Raw genomic sequence first — 17,461 nt, 5'->3', positions numbered from 1 at the left:
TTTGTTTAATATGGAAGCAAAGTTCTTTGTTTGGGGCTGGGAGAAGTTGCTATGGCAGCTGTAGTTGGAAATTTCCTATTTGTCAGTAACATAGGAAACCAAGCAGCTTTGCCTTCAGTTCTTTAGGAGGCCATAGGAAAGGGATCTGAATACATGGCTGTGCCATTTGCCCCTGTGTGGCTGGCCAGCACGTATTGTAGGCACTGCACTCTTGGAGGGTTCACCTGGCAAGATGTGCAGGAAGTTAGGCCAAGACTATCTTTTCTAGAGTACTGATCTGAGGGGCAGGAGCAGATAGGCCCAAAGTTAACCTGGCCTGCACTGAAGCAATAGCAGGCGAGTCACCTTCATTTTTGTTCCTGAGAAAATGCCTCATCTGGACGAAAGTGAGGCTGACTTGGAGGACCTGGAAATGAGTTCTGGGCCTTACGAGCATTAGAAAGGAAAAGCTTGCCTCCTGTAGCTATTTTCCCTTACTCATACTTTCAGTTTGCCTGAGGGAGGATGGCAAACCTCTTGTCACAGGAATGTTTTGCTCCTCCTTTTTCTTACCTTAAAGGGGAAAAAAAAAACTTATAGAAGGAAGAAAGACTACCAAAGGATGTCACTCTAATGGTCGGATTCCAGGCACTGCTGTAGATCGTTATTAGAAGTGACTGGGAAAGGTAGGGGGCTGGGGCTGGAATAGAAGTCATGGTTCACTCAAATCATACTATTTAGATGGTTGCATGCTTGGCTTAGATATTAGTTTCACTGCTTCTTTGTCTCAGGGACTTGCCATGTCAGTAATAATAACACTATAGTTCTTTATTGTTTATTGCCTCACATTTTAGCTTTATAACATTCCTACTTTCCCTTTTACAGATAAAGAATCTAAGACACAGATAGGTCAAAAGTTTAATCAAAGGTCACTGGTGAAGGAAGACCCAAACTTAAGTCTTCTGATTCTCAGTCTAGTAGCACCTGCTCATGGCATCATGTGGTTATGCACAGAGCTTTCATCTTGGTTCAGTAAGCAGTCTTTCTCCTTGAGATAAACTTGAAAGGCTAATTACCAGCTCCAGCCCTTCTAGGGCCAGGGTGCTAATACCTTGCACAGTTGGGGAGAAAAGAAAGGAGTGGCTTTAGAAATGTAAATTTTGTACCTGTTGGAGGAGAAAAGGAATAATTTTACAAGTCAGTACCAGAATTAAGGACTTTGCTGCTTAGGCAGCTGGACACTAAGCCCAAGACCCAGGAGTTCTTGTGAATATAGAGCATCTCCTCTCTCACACACAGACTAGATTGAGTTGGCCAGATTAGGGGTCTGGCTGACTCAGACCCTTGAGACATTGGAGTAAAGCAATAATGCTTGAAAAGCAATGATCAGCCTGGCAGGTGTGGCCCAGTGGATGAGCATCAACTCAGGAACCAGGAGGTCATTGTTCGATTCTTGGTTGGGGCACATGTCTGGGTTATGGGCGTGATCCCCAGTAGGGGTCATGCAGGAGGCAGCCAATCAATGATTCTCTCTCACCATTGATGTTTCTCTCTCTTTCTCTCTCTCCCTTTCTCTCTGAAATCAATAAAAATATATTTTAAAAAATTAAAAAGCCCTACCCGGTTTGGCTCAGTGGATAGAGCATCTGCCTGCAGACCAAAGGGTCCCGGATTCGATTCCGGTCAAGGACACATACCTTGGTTGCAGGCTCCTCCCTAGCCTGAGCCATGGTCCGGGCTCATGCAGGAGGCAACCGATCGATGTGTTTCTCTCACATCAATGTTTCTCTCTGTCTTTCCCTCTTGCTCCTACTCTCCCTAAAAATCAATGGAAAAATATCCTTGGGTGGGGATTAACCAAAATAAATAAGTAAATAAAAAGAAAGGCAATAATTAGGCCTTTCAAATGCCTTAGCAGTGGTTCTCAACCTCCGGCCCTTTAAATACAGTTCCTCATGTTGTGACCCAACCATAAAATTATTTTTGTTGCTACTTCATAACTGTAATGTTGCTACTGTTATGAATGGTAATGTAAATATCTGATATGCAGGATGGTCTTAGGCGACCCCTGTGAAAGGGTCGTTCGACCGCCAAAGGGGTCGCGACCCACAGGTTGAGAACCGCTGACCTAGAGGATGGGTAGAGTTCTTAGATGGGGAATTCCTAGATGAAGTAGAGTTTTTAGGTGAGCTAGAAAGGGAAGAAATGAAATGGGAATTAATCTAGTTTCTGTTTCTTGATTCTTGGCCTAGTTATTTCCAGTAAAAAGAGTCAGCTTCATCTTTATCCCAAATCTTGTGACTCATCCTTCTGGTTCTTCCTAGTCTGGGAGGCACAGTGCTTTTAACTTTTAGGCCCATAGACCATAGATGGCTGCCTTTCCTGAAAATGAATTGCAGTGGGAACTGTAAGTTTGTTTTCTTTTCTTTTTTTTAATTCTCACGCAAGGATATTTTTTTTCATTGATTTTTCAGAGCGTGGAAGGGAGAGAGAGAGAAAGAGAGAGAGAGAAAGAAAGAGAAAGAGAGAGATTATTGGTTGCCCCCTGCTCACACCTTGACTTGGGCTGGGATTGAACCTGCAATGAGGTACATGCCCTTGACTGGGAATCGAACCCACAACCCACAATCGAACCCAAGGGCCTGCACTCTAACCACTGAGCAAATCTGGCCAGGGCAGTCTGTTTTTTCACATGCTGTTTTCCATTTTTGGGGTTAACGTGAGTACTGGAAATCTAGAATAGGAGGCAAGGGTTTAAAAGATTTAGAAATCCTGATCAAATCTAGAAATTGGGGAAACTATCTCTGGTTTTACCCTTCCCAGGGTGACCCAGCAGAGCCAGAGTATTGGCAGTTCCATGTCTGCCTGGCTCTCTGCTTTCCCCTTTGTACTTTCCACTCAGCTCCTTCCCTATATTGTACATTTCCAGTAAAAAGAGAATGGATGCCCACCTCACGTAAGGCAATAGTCAATTTCAGCCTCTGTAGTACAGGTGCCAATAGCTTAGGTTGTAGGGGCAAGACTGGTGGCAGGACAGTCTTTTTGGAGAACAGCAAAGCACTGTGGAGCCCTCTGATATAATCAACTCTCCACCTGCCCTTCACAGGCCACTCAGAGTGCTAAACCAACCCTCTTGTTACTCAAGAAAATCACTTCCCCTGGTGTTCTAAAGAAGGCATTAGACCAGATGCTCTGTGGGCCAGGCGAGCCAAACCTGTGTATTGATTAGGCTGCACCAAGCCCTTAGAGACTATTAAATGGAGTTCAGAACTCCAGCTAAGCTTGAGCCTCTTTCATCCCCACCCGTGAGGCCATCATATATGTGCCTTTGGCCATCTGGCCTCTAATCCAAACATGCTAAATGCCTCCTGAGTCTGGATAGTAAGTATGCCCACACTGTGCTACCTTATTCTAGAACTAGGTATAGAAAACATTTTTTCCCTTCCAAGTTTTAAATACTTGCCACAGTCCTTTCTCCAGTGAAGGGTTGCGGTCACTTTGTGCTATAAGTTCTTGTGAATATAGAGCATCAGCACGGGCAGGAGTGAACCTTGAGTAGCTGAGCCTTCACCAGAACAACCAACTAAGAAAAAAGAAAAATAACATTCTACATCTTGTCTTTGTCATTCGTTCACTGTGTATGTGACTTGAGCTTTGGTAGTTAAGCATCTATTTGTTCATTCCTGAGCCAGACCCTTGTGTTGAATTTTATAAAGATTCAGTTACTCATTGACCTCACCCCAACCTACTTCCCAGGAGTTTGTCTCAATCCTTGTGCCTTTGGGTACTTACACAAGGGCTTGATTCAATTTTATATCAATACTCTGATGAAAAGCCAAGGAAAGAGAACTGATTTCCTATAGCCTTTAAGACCAGCATGGGGAGACAAGTCAGGGTTGACTTCCAGTCTTAAAGGGTAATATTCTTATTCCTGCTTGACAGTTTGATTCAGGTTAAAAGTATCCTGCTGCTTTCTGACCTGAGTGCACTATTTTCCTTTTTCACTAGCTGCAGGATAAGAGTCAAGCCAGGATCCCAGGGGCATGTGCCAGGTTTGGAGACCACACATGGGACCAATCCAGGCAACACTGTGGGCTAAGCCCAAGGCATCAGCCAGCAATTATTGCTAGAAAGAGCCTGAAAAGAGCAGGACAGGGTATTGCCTTCCAAGACAATCTCTAGTAAGCGACCTGATCAGAAATAAGAGGAAGAAACAGAGAATCCCTCAAACCCAGAGGGAGAAAATGAAGCGATTGTTGCAAGAGTCAGAGGAAGAAATCATGGTCACCTTGGGACCCTTCTCCAGGACTTCCCCAGATAAAGCTAAGGCAGAGACCATGTGTGGCATCAAGAGCAAGTCCTCAGGACCTGCTGAATCCTTACCAGAGGACAGCTCCTTGCCCCCTTGCTGTGGGTCAACAGCCTCAGCCATTAGTGGGGATAGAGAGGGGGGCCTGGCCCAGTACAGCAGCTTTGGACAGGAGGCCAGCAGCCCGCTTCCTCTGGGCTCCACAGCCTGTGCCTCAGGGTCTGGCTCTCAGGACCTCTCATCTGCCAGCATTACCACCAGCTGTCAAGAGCCCTCAGAAGGGAATCAAGCCAAGTTCCTTTTGTCCAGGGGCCAAGGCTGGAGCCTTGAACAACAAGAACCTTTGGGGGATGTAGTGGACTATATAATCAGAGAGCTGCAAGGCATCAGTCGTCTCCAAACTGAGATTGCTGAGCTGCAGCAGCACTTGAGCCAAGTCCAGGGTTCGGTGGATGAAGTCTCTAGCTGTGTAGACTCAGTTCTGAGTGGAATAGGCTTGCAGGTGGGCAGCAGCTCCCTTGCAAAGGTGTGTGCAGGAGGAAAGGCCCAGGAGCCCCAGGTGGAAAGGCTTCATGAGGAAGCCATTCTGTATCTGTATGGACTTCCTGAACAAGATGGGGAAAATACCTTGGAGCTGGTGCACAGCTTCCTGGCCAAGCATGTCTATATTAATGGCATGCAGTGCAATAGGTACATCAAAGAGGCTTATAGGGCAGGCAGTGCCCAGGCCCCCAGGCCCACTGTTGTGAAGCTTGCCCATGTAGAGCACAGAGACTTCATCCTGCAGAAATCCATACTCTTGCAAAGTGTAGGGGTCCGGATTGCCACCAAAGAAGACCCAACCTGGCTACAGTGCTTTGGGGAATGCAGTAAGTATTCCCCAAAGAAGTCTCTATCGTTTTTGCAGCAACAGCTTCAGGATCATAATTCAAGTTACTTAATCCCAGACAACCCAGTTCTTCATGTCGAAAGAGAAGATAGAGGACCCTTGAATGGAGCATATCAAATGAGGACCCAGAATCAGCTTAGAGAACCCTTGATCCCTGAGCAGCAAAGCCTTTGCTTACCACCCAAGGACAATGTAGCAAAGCCAAGTGATTTGTCTAAACCAGAGGATGAAGTAAAAGGAACACCAGAAACATCCCAAGTCATCAGTGGCAGCTGTGGTGAACTGACACAGAGAGAGGCTTCTCTGTCTGCCCTTCGTCAGTTAGAGGAACCTTCCCTAGTGTTAATCTCAAAAGAGGAGGATTCTGGGAAATCCCAGGTTTTCACACCATGTAGTCAAGGACTTGAAGCATGTGAAGTAGCAAAAAAAGAAAACAACTACAGCAATAAACGTGAGGACAGCAGCTGCCTGTCACTGTCTGGGTTGCTGAAGACAGAGGACAAGCTCCTGGCCTGTGAAGCCGGACTTGATATTCTGAGCTCAAAGCAGCTAGAGGACCTTTTGACAGACAAGTCCAGAAGGTTTGCAACTATGAGCTGTGACAGCATGATGGAGCAAATTATCATAGGGCCTGAGACTCTCAGTGGCATGGTTCCTATTGACTTGAATGAAGAAGAGGAATGTGCTGCTCAAGTCCTTAAAGATGTCTTTGAAAAGTCCTCTTGTGGTGTGGGTGGCTCGCAGGAGGATGAAGATATAGAAATTAAGTTTTATACAAGTAAACTGGGCCGAGCAATTCACCACTTTCGTTCAGCTCTGCAGGGAGTGTTTCAGAAGCTGGAGAACAGTGGGTCAGTCAGTCCTGAGGACCTGGAAAGCAATGAGAGTTGTTCCCAGTCAGAGAACAGTGATAGACTTCTTGGGACAACGAGTTCAGGGGGAGCCCAGGATTTCTCTGTGGAGAGCCCTGGGAGCCAGGGGAGTGAGAGCTTGCTCAGTGTGGTCTCTGGCAGAGTGGGCGTCTCCACACAGGGAGACCAAACCTCTCAGGATCCCAGCAACTTCTCTCTGGCTTCTCATAACTCACCTCTTGCATATTCATTGCCAGGTTTGACTCTGGCTCCGGGTCTGGAAAGTGAAACGTGTTCCAGGCCTGAATCTCCCAAGCAGGGCAGACTAAGCTTAGAGCAAGTGTGTGCAGAGACCATCTACCTCAACAAGTGCATCAACAATTTTAAAAATGTTCTAAGAGAGAAAAGACTGAGGCAGAAAAAACTTTTGCATGATCTGGTCCAGAAGGCAAACCATCTCTCGGTAGAAGACATGCACCCAGGTATTCCGAGTCTCTATTTAATGGGGTTGCAGCTGGGTATGGGCTCTCTGTGGCCAGCATAAGACCTAGCTTGGTGGTGAGTTTCACAAGGTGAAGGGGGAGGTTCATAGCTTGAATCAGTCTAAATTACTTGAGTATAAATTTTAAACTAATCCTGTGGGAATTAGAGTGAAAGAGGGTTCTAAAAGCAACAGGAAAGAAGTTCCTGTCCCTAAGGAACTTCCTATATAGCAGTGGTGTGTGTGTGTGTGTGTGTGTGTGTGTGTGTGTGTTAAAAGCAACAGGAAAGAAGTTCCTGTCCCTAAGGAACTTCCTATATAGCAGTGGTGTGTGTGTGTGTGTGTGTGTGTGTGTGTGTGTGTGTGTGTGGCTTTAGAAAGTACCTTTTCAAAAGAGGGAGGAACATTTGGGCAGAATTAGTTTGCAGCTTTAGAACTTTTAGGATATTCCAGAGTAAAGTAGGTGCAGAGTAAGAGGCAGGAATGGGGATGAGGCATATTGACTCACAGGCACTAGAGGGGCTAACGCAATGCTACCTTGCATTTAAAAATTATTCTTATTTCTTGCTGAGATAAGATTGCCATTTCCCCAGCAGCTGATGGGGCTTCTGCACGTCGTAGGCCACTCTGGGAATTTCCGCTATTCCCACCTGCCTCCTTCCTGGTTCTGGACTTGACAACATAGAACCTTATTTACAACTTGGAACGGTCCAGAAACTGTTTATAGTGCTGACCTAAGGGCCTGACTCTGCCCTCCCCAGGCCATGTTTCCATTCTTCCATCTCCAGCTAAAGGCTGCCCACCTAAGAACCAGAAAATTGAATTGTTTTGACTACAAGGAATACGAGAACTTTTTCTAGGCAGTATGGAGATACGTAGCTTTAAAATTACCTCTCCCAGTCAAATTTAAATTTACCCAAAGAGCATACACTGCATTCATCCAGTTTTAAATATAAATGGAGTTGTCCTTTTATGCATATAACCTGATTAATCTTTCTAAAGCAAAATTAAAATTATGAAACATATTGTGTTGGCAAAGGTGTGAGGGAATAGGTACTCACACATTGCTCGTGGGATGGGAGTGTAAATTGGTATAACCCAAGGAAGGCAGTTGGACATTTATCAGAATTGTATGTACCCTTTGAGCCCCAATATCATTTCCAGGAATATACCCTGCAGGTATATTTTCACCTGTGAAAGGGACGTATGTTCTAGGCTGTTTTTGAAGCATTGTTTTTAATAGCAAAGATTGAACACAACCTAAAACTGTTCATTAAGAAGGACTGGTTAAATAACTTATTGGCATGTCCAAGCAATGGGATATAGTACCATGTAGCTATAAAAAGAATAAGGTAGCTTTTTACTGAAATAGAAAGATACCTAAGATAAATTGACATGTGACTAAAACAAGGTACAGAACAGTATGTCCAAGATGTCCAGAGTTGTATAAATAGGAGTGGGAAAGAATACACATCCAAACCCATAGTGTCTGTTTGTATATGTATAGAATATGTAACAAAGATACAAAAAAAACTGATGCACAATTTCCTGTGGGAAAAGGTATTAGGTGAAAAACTAATGGGATGAGAAAATTCTTCATTAATATCTTTTAAGATTCTTTTAGATTTTGAGTCCAGTGATTGTAATATCAAGTCATAAAATTAAATTAAAAATAAAAATTTTAAATCATGTCACTTTCCTTTCACATATCCCTAGGGCTGCTCCTTAGAGTTTATCAAAAAGTCTAAATTCCTTCTCTTAGCATTCCAGACCAATACAACTGGTCTCTAGTTTGCATTTCCAGGCTATCTCCCATAGTGCCACTCTACTCCACCCTAAAGGAAACTTTGCTGTCGTTCAAATTTGCCTTGTACTTTCTGTTCTCAGTATATTCACTTATACGTGCTTCCTTCTATCCCAAGGTGCTGTGTTCATCATATCAGCCTAGCAAAATGTACTCTATTTCCTTTCTGAATGGTATTTTATTGTATGTACATATACCACATTTTGTTTATCCATTAATTTATTGATGGGCACTTGGGTTACTTCCATCTTTTGGCTATTGTGAATAAAGCTGCTATGAATATGAGTGTGCACATACTTATTTGAGTTCTTGCTTTCATTTATTTGGGTATATACCCAGAAATGAATTGCTGGATCATATAGTAATTGATTTTTTGAGGCATGGCCATATTGTTTTCCAGTGGGCATACCATCTTACATTCCCACCAACAGTGCACAAAGGTTCCACTTGATCCATATCCTTGCCAACATTTGTTACTTCCTGCTGGAGTGTTGGGTTTTTTGTTTGTTTGTTTTTTGTAATAGTCATTATAATGAAGTAGAGTGCAAAAGTTTTAAGTGAAGTTTTGATTAAGTTCAATTTATCTATTTTTTCTTATATTGATTCTGCTTTTGGTTTCATAGCTAAGAAACCATTGTCTAATCCAAGGTCATAGAGATTTACTCTTATGTTTTTTTCTAAAGGTTTTATAGTGTTAGCTCTTACATTTAAGTGTATGATCCAATTTGAGTTAATTTTTGTAGATTGTGTGAATAGGGGTGCAACTTCACTTGTTTGCATGTGGATATCTAGTTATCTCAGCCCCATTTTCTGGAAAAGACTGTTCTTTCCCCCATTGAATGGTCTTGGTACCCTGCTCAAAAATCAACTGACCATAAATGTAAGAGTTTATTTCTGGATTCCAATTCTATTCCATTGATCTTTTGACTATCCTTATGCCTCAGTTCCTTCTTTTGGAAACACTTCCTTCACTTGACTTTCAGAACACTGTTCTCAGTCTTGGTTCTCCCCCAACATTATTGACCATTTCTTCTCAATCATCTTTGGTTCTCCTCCATCATTATTGACTGTTCCTCCTCATCTTCCCAACCTTGTAGTATTCAGTCCTCACTACTTTTTTAAAAATTCATACTTGTTTCCTAGGTAATCTCTTCCAATCTTATGAGTTTCATAAGCATTTCCAGATTTATATATCTGGCCCAGAATCCTCATGAACACCAGATTCCACATCTACTTAACATCCCATTTGGATGTACATAGGCATTACATATTTGACATAACCCAAATCAAACTCCTGCTCCTGCTCCTCAAGTCCCTACCAAACCTGTTTTTGTGTACTTGTCCTTAACAGTCAATGGCAGCTCCATCTCTGCAGCTGCTTGTGCCCAAATCTACAGTCATTCATGACTTCTTTTCTCTCACAACTAACATACAATCAATTAATAAATTCTGCCTGCTTTATCTTTTTTTAAAAAATCCTGAATTTTACCACATTTCTGTCTTTACCACTGTCATCCCTGTCTAAGCCACCATTTTCTTTCATCTAGAATAGATGATTGCAGTAGTCTAACTGGTCTCCCTACTCCTACCCTTATTCTTCTACAGTCTGTTCTCCCCACAGCACAGTAATGAGTCAGATCGTATCACTTCTCTGCTCACAGCCTTCCAATGATTTTTCTGTCTCACTCAGAATGAAAGACACAGTGTTTATAAGGGCCGATAGAGCCCTATTGGAACCGGCACTCTTGCACACTTGCTTCGCACCAATTATGCTTGAACCTCAGGCTTTGCATTTACTGCATGTTCTCTGACTGGAATAATTTCCTCCTAGAATTCTGAATAGCTTCTGTACTCATTTCCTTCAGGTCTCTGCTTAGATGTCATTTTATCAAGGAGGCCTTCCTATAACCTTTTATGAAATTTTAATAGCAACTGTAACATGATCACAGGGGACATTATCTTTGCCTCTAACCTGCAGTTTTTAGCAGAGCCCCTATCACACATGATATGGAACCAGAATTCCTGGTTTGAATTTGGCTTTGCCACTTGCTGTGACTTTAAGCAAGTTTTTTAACCTCTCGGATCTTCAGTTTAACAAAAATGTTGAGATACTAATAGTATTTACCCAGGAGAGTTGTTATGAGAAATAAATGAACTTATTTAAATAAAATGCCAGTTACATAATATGTTCACATAGGGTTAGCTCTTATCGTCATCTTCACCACCATTATTAATTGTCTGCTCCTCCTATTAGAGTAGAACTTCTCAAGATCAGGGAGTTTGTTTCATTCACTGCGGCATCGCTGGTGCCTAGCGTGCAGTATGTTCTCAGTAAGTATTTGTTGAAGAAAGGAATCCCTGCAATAACCCTGGAGGTAGCTGTTTCTTACCTACTTTTTACAGATTAGGAAACGCAGGCTTAAATAAATCAGTGCCTCAAGTCTTTTGACTCCCAAGTACAAGGAAGTTAAGATATATATATAAAATTCTTGCTCTCAAGAAATTAACAGAGTATAAAGGGAGACATTTATACAGATAATTACAGTGAAGCAGTACTAGCAACATACTGCTATAGAAGTGTGCATTTAAAAGTGTGGGTACCAAGGGCACGTGATGGAAAGGCAGATAAAGAAACTTTTACAAAGGCATTTAACATTTGAGCTAAGTCTTAAGAATTAAGTCTGCGTCAACCCAGTAGATGTGAGAGGGCAGATCAGGGGGAGCCTTGATGGCCTTGTCAGCAGATTGGATTTTATTCTTTAGGCATACTGGGAAACTCCGGGAAGAACCAAAGGACACAAAGTAACGTTGACATGGTAAAATGTATTTAAGATAGTGGAGGAGGACAGAAACCTTTCCAATTTGAGTCACATGGTCAATTAAAGTGTTCCTTGAATAATTGTCTTTTCAAAGGGAACAACAGAGTGCTAAAAAAAAACCCACCACACACACACATACACACACAAAAACAAAGGAAACAGCAATGGAGTGCTTTCCTAGAGGTAGGGAATAGACGTAGAGGAGACGTGTTCCCTCTGCCCCCAATCCAGGAAGTGCCTTTTTCATCTCACCCACCTTCCTGTAGCTGCACTGTTCTGGAGGATTCCAGTTCCTGAGTTGATTCTTCTGTCAGGTGACATGACCCATTTGGTCATCAGAATGGCTTGAAAAATTGGGAACGTATGAATTAGTTTCTATGATTCTCCCTTCTACTTGTTATGTAACACCAGTGAGTCTTTAAAGTAGGGGTCCTCAAACTACGGCCCGCGGGCCACATGCAAATACAAATATTGTATTTGTTCCCGTTTTGTTTTTTTACTTCAAAATAAGATATGTGCAGTGTGCATAGGAATTTGTTCATAGTTTTTTTTTAAACTATAGTCCGGCCCTCCAACGGTCTGAGGGACAGTGAACTGGCCCCCTGTTTAAAAAGTTTGAGGACCCCTGCTTTAAAGGGAAGGGAAAAGAAAGTAGAGGGGAGCTAATGGGCCCAGGTGGTTGGACTTTCTGTAGAGAAGCAAGTCTATGTGTGGCCTATCTATGTGTGGCCTAGAAGCCAATGTAGTCTCTGAAGAATTACCTCTGAACTTTATACTTCCTCTATTGTGGCTTACTTGGATCCTTCTGGAAGCATTCATTTCCTTTGGAATATTGTTCTATATGTGATAAATAATCAGACCTGAGATTGAAGTCATAGTTTTATCATCTAGATCATGGTGACGTTGGTTAGGGCAGTGGTCAGTTGATAACCCCAGTCTATAGCCATTGAGCATCCTGGTTCTGGCCTTAACTCCAGGCCCTAACATGACCTAGCTTACCTTCGATTCTGAGAAAATAGGCTAGGGCTTGCTGGGCAAATGCATGGCCAGCTCTGCTTTAAAATGGAAAGGGCTCAGCCACCAGGCCTTTGGGGTTTGAGGACTTACCCAGATCCAGAGTGAGCTCATATACCTTCTGAGGAAGGAACAAACTCAGTCTGTGCTCAGCCAGCTCAGATGGCCTGTTGGAGTGCCCTTGGCAACAGAGCTGGTCTGGTGGCCCTGGTGGCCCTGATCCTGCATGCAGGCTACTTTGGAAAGGGCAAAAGGTGACTAGAATCCCCAGGCAGACTTTGTCCTTTGGTTTAAGTAGCCAAACCTGGTATGTCCTACATTATAAAAGCAGGGGCCAGCAATATAAGATTCTGGGAGCTGGGCTTTGTGAACTGCCCAGTTCAGAGCACCTCTCCCTCTCCTCCATGTCCCTTGAGATTTGCTGGCATTTTCTTTGGGTTCCCTGCTATAGGACTGAACCTACTAACCTCTCTGCCCTTTTTTTCTGCTCTTTCTCTCCTTGCAGAAGGAAAGCGAGGAGCCCTTCAGGTTGTGTGTCTGGCCTTTTGGGGCCTTTTTGTTGTCTATTCTCTACCCCTCTCTCCTGGCCCCGGGTGTTTGTGTGTGTGCGCCTAGTGCACATGATCTGTGCCTCTGAGCTTTGGCTGGGCAGATAGTCTGTTTTTCCTAAAAGCAGTGTGTGTGCATGCTCCGTGCTTGTGTGTGCTCCTGCAGACATCCCTGGAGGACGGTGTGAGAATCTGTGTGCCAGCATGGTGCACATTCAATGTGGCATGTGTGTGCTTATATTTGTACTCAGTTTGACTCCCCAGATTGCCCTCCTCCTCTCCTACTTTGTGTGTCCATTTTCTACTTGTTGCTGTGCCTGGCATATGCTGTAAACCCTCTCTGAGCCCAGCATGCATATACTCTTTGTATTTGAGAGCAGGTGTTGCTGCAGGCATTTTGTTCCTCTTGCCTGTGGCCCTAAGTGTGAATGTGCTTCTGAGCAGATTTCCTGGCCTCTTGTGAGCACAAGCTTCCATAGACCTTTGATGTGGTTCCCTTATGCCATGTGAATGCATACTATACTAATGCTCGGTGCCTGCAAGCACTGGTTCTTGAAGACTGAGAGGGTTTGCTTTGTCTGTGATTTGGGCCCTAGTGAACACTGAATCCTCCCCAAAAGGGTGTGCGCACAGGTGCTATAGCCCTCCACAGAGCAGGATCCACGCTCACCTGTTTCCCTCTGGCACAAGTTATGTCTACGAATGTACCTCCTGTAGGTCCTTTGTCTAGATCTCCTTTCACTCCCCTGACCCTCCTTCAGTGCCCTGTGTGTGCATGCTGTTTGCTGTGTCTGCAGGCTTCTGCAGACCCATGTATCCCTAAGCACAGGAAATGTGTATGATCTGAGCCAATGAACCCTGGCTCCCAAAGACTCTTTGTGACTTTGTTTCCTTAAGCCCAGTGCTTTCTGGCAAGCATTTAATTCTAGGTAGGACATAAAAATCTGCTCAGTACAGCAATTGTTTTTTCAAAGGGAATAGAAGTTCTGGTTGGTAGGACCTGGGGACTTAGAGATGGCCATCACTCACAAAACAACCTTAGGAGACTTGCTTCAGCTACTTCTGGCTGCCTTTTGGGTTTGGCCCTTTCTTTACCAGTATCCTACCCACAGGCCAGGGCAGGAGGCAGATAGGCTTGACTAGGGCACAGACAACCTGAGAAGAGTCCTAAATCCAAAGTTCATTTTGAGCTGACCTAAGGTAGTTCTTGCCAGCTTTTACATCATCCATTAACCTGTCATACCTCTCCCTTTTCTTCTCTGTCTTGCCTCATTCAATCTATAACTTCTCACATCTTTAGCACTCCCCAAACTTCACCCCCTGTCCAGAGCAACTTACTTGTGCCTCCCTTGTACTGGAGCTCATTTGCTCCGGGATAGTTAGTGAGAGCCCAGGTCTCAGGTGGCAGGGAAGTTGGTGGTGGTGGAGGGGAACAAGGTAGGGCAGGAAGCCCCAGACCTACTCGCACTGGGTCCTTTGAGCCTAAACAGTATTTGCCATTGGTTCTCAGGAGAGCCCTGGCAGCTTTGGAACTCTGTACACTGTCTGAAGGATTTGCTTTGGGTATTTTGGTGCAGAAACCTTTAAAAATTGTTTTCAACCTGTTTCTTCCTTGAATTATTTGGTACCTCAATGTTCAACTTCTCATTAGAGAACTCATAAAATTTACCAGAGTGATAATCCAAGTGTCTAACCTGTCTTGGATACTCTGGTAATATAGAACTTACCAAATGTTGAGTGAACTCAGTGTCAGTGAGTTCGGGCTTCAAGGAACCTAAGCCAAGTCAAGTCACAAGATGAGAGGAATTTAGAAAGACCAGGTTGACTGTGGCAGCCAAAGGAATTTAGGAATATAACTGGAAGAAGACCAGATTCTATATGAAGTTGTCTTTTTGCTTCAGTGAGGCCTGGAAGCCTAAATGGATCCTTTTCCCAGCTTTGGTTACTGTTACATATACTAATGGGTTGTGTGTGGGGGGATATAAATTCTGGCAGCTCTCACAGTCCCAGTAGACTTTAGCCCAAAGATTTCAGTGAGCTTGGCCTTGTATTCTTCCTATTCATTCGGGAGAGGGGAGATGAAGTACTGCTCATTTCAGCAGCCTGCTTGTTGCCTTTGGCTCATCAGGGCATTGGCCTAGACATCAGGCTAGCTATGTCACCACATGGTGTATGTGACCTACACTCCTCTGAGCTTCCTACTTTACTGCTCACTGCCTTACCAAAGAAAGATGGCAGTCTCCTTTCTTTCCTAGGATCTAACTTTTTTCTATCTGTTTTTAAAGATTCCAGATGATGGCGACTCCTCTTTGCCCCAGTGGCTCCCAGAAGGGTAAGTGATTCTTGCAAGGTTTCTGTGGATCTTGTATAGACCCTAATGCTGCTTTTAGCTTTTCCCCTGGGAAGTAGGAGAAACAACTTCATACGCTTGATCCTGGGGAAGGAAGATGTTCCACTGTAGGGATTGATTGGTTCTCTGGGTCAGAGGAGAGAACTCTGCAAACTGATTACTTAGAGGCAGAAGAAGAGAGAGCTTTGCCAAGTGGTTTCTCTGGAGCAGGGGAGGGGGCTTGAGGGCTCCCCCATTCTTGCCTGTGGAATTTCTGATCCATTGCATAGGGGTGATTACTCTAGGTAGAAGATAGCAGTAGCTGATTAGATTTCTCCCTGGGCTCTGTCCTGCTTTAGCTGTTGTGAGTCACCTACTTGTTCCATTTCACTCTAGTCAAGACATAAGTAGCATCCCTTATGAGCTCTGTGTGTTTGTCTGTGCTTCTTATCTGGGAGTTCCAGACCCATGTGACTGCAGCAGAGAGTCATTTTAAACTGCTCAACTGCTGCTTGTTCTTAAGAGAGAAAATAATTTAAGTGCTTCTCTACCTCCACTTCCCCCACATGTACTGCCAATTCATTATTTGTCAGGATCTTTCTTCTCTCCCACAAAGACCTTCTGACATTAGAATTCTCAGTGGCTGCCTCCTCTCCCTCATGACCAGAGGAGAAAAAAGATCAGATCATAATTTTATCTATTACATTTTTATGTGCTCCTTTTCCTTGTGATTTGTCTTTTAAATCAAGAGTTAATCATGTGAATGAACCACCCTTCTTTCGTCAAAAGCTCATCTATGTTGCAAAAAACTTCATGTCTTAAATGGTATATATTATAGTTTTTAGAATTAGCCACAAACTCGTGGCACTAGTTGTTTCTTCAACAACCCTTCTTCAGGGCTTTAGCTTTTTCCCTCTAATAATTGTAAAATACATGCATGCCAATGGAACATATCCAAGCTATTTTTAAAGGGAACCATGCAATGATTTTCTAAATGCCTCCCTATTGTTGTCTTTCCTTCCTTCAGCTCAGTCCTTGGAAGCTGCCACAAGTTTAGAACGTCCCTGGGTCTGGTAGTCTCATTGAAAACAAAGTTCACTGCCTGTACTCAAGAAGCGACTTTATTAGAAATCAACATATCAGGTTGCCTGTTCCAACTCCTGGCTTTGACCCAAATTGTGGCTCCATTTTTTTTAAAAAAAATTTTTGGCCTATATTGCTGGCAGTACCTTCTTATTCTTCTGAGATATACCTCTTTTCAGACTAGCTGTGGTGTACAACCCAGCCACCCCACATTTCCCACCTCATTGCTCTCATTAAAACCAAATGCATGAGTTCTTTTCATTGAGACTAAGAATGGCAGCTTCCAAAAGGTCAGTGAAATACTGTAGTTCATCCCCCTCGTGTTATAGAAGTGACACCAGGACCCCAAAAGAGGAAGGAATTTTGGCAGAGGACATGTAGAGAGTTAGTAGAAGAGTTTGGGATAAAATCTGGCTTATCTCAATGTGAAAATGGTGTTCTTTAGGGGACATTCTTTGTATTTTTGTTGGATATTGTTATGGAAGAACAGACAAAGAACAATAAAGTTAATAAACATAGAAAAAATATAAAAATTTTAGAAATCTCCAGCTATAATTTTTTCTTGGTCCCTGTTGATATGTCCATAGGGATAGACCGGACACTCTGAGTTCTTTTCCTGTTTCCTTCCTAAATGGTCTTTTAGAAGTCTCCATCCCACCTCCCCTGCCTCCACTTTATGATGTGGGCTCCTTTTTCCATGAGGACCCTTTTTCCTCAGGATGGAGACGATCTCCTTGTACATGTCATTATTTGGTAGTCTTGCTCACCTAGGCAGCAGCTCTTCTGTAGAGCTATTCCTATGAGCTCTGTTCTAGCACAGGCCAAGAAAGGCTTATTTTGGGGGAGCAGTGTCTCTGGCCTGAGTGTAGAGAAGATTAACCATCAATTCCCACCTTGCCTTATGGAGCATAAGGTCCTTCAGATAAACAGAGTTGCCTGTCACTATGGGATAAAAGATCTCTAGGTCCTTGGCTAAAACCATAGAAGGAGACAGGTAGGTGCACTCTGAGAGCAGATTCCATTGCTCATCATCCCATGGCTTTATTTCCCTCACTTCCTGTCTTCCTTACCCCCCTTGAAAGCATATCTTCCTCCGGGGAAAAGGTGAGCAAGGAAAATGGACAGGACTAAAGGTTCTGACATATTTTCTTCCCTCCTCAGGCCAGCAGGAGGGCTCTATGGCATTGACAGCATGCCAGATCTACGCAGAAAAAAGCCACTGCCACTTGTCAGCGATCTGGTGAGTGAAACTCTTGTGCAGGCTTAGGCCTTATCCTCGGGGTAGCCCCCATTGGACCTTGGCAAGCTATCAAAACTGGTAGTGGTCCATTTAGTGACAAGTATTGGTCTGAAGA

At 43.6% G+C, this 17,461-nt stretch overlaps 1 protein-coding gene across 1 annotated transcript in view; it reads left to right on the top strand.

Annotated features, from left to right (window-relative positions):
• The window catches only part of UNC13B (unc-13 homolog B (C. elegans)), a 141,021-nt gene that overhangs the window by 93,503 nt on the left and 30,057 nt on the right, over positions 1 to 17,461 (top strand). The window contains exons 13-14 of the mRNA XM_014531460.1: positions 14,980 to 15,026; positions 17,268 to 17,346. Of these exons, the coding sequence (XP_014386946.1) occupies positions 14,980 to 15,026; positions 17,268 to 17,346 (126 nt within the window). The remainder of the gene's footprint in view (positions 1 to 14,979; positions 15,027 to 17,267; positions 17,347 to 17,461) is intronic.

The sequence above is a fragment of the Myotis brandtii genome, unplaced genomic scaffold (assembly GCF_000412655.1).
Source record: "Myotis brandtii unplaced genomic scaffold, ASM41265v1 scaffold806, whole genome shotgun sequence".
Classification (NCBI taxonomy): domain Eukaryota; kingdom Metazoa; phylum Chordata; class Mammalia; order Chiroptera; family Vespertilionidae; genus Myotis; species Myotis brandtii.
This window is presented reverse-complemented; position numbering and strand designations above follow the sequence as displayed.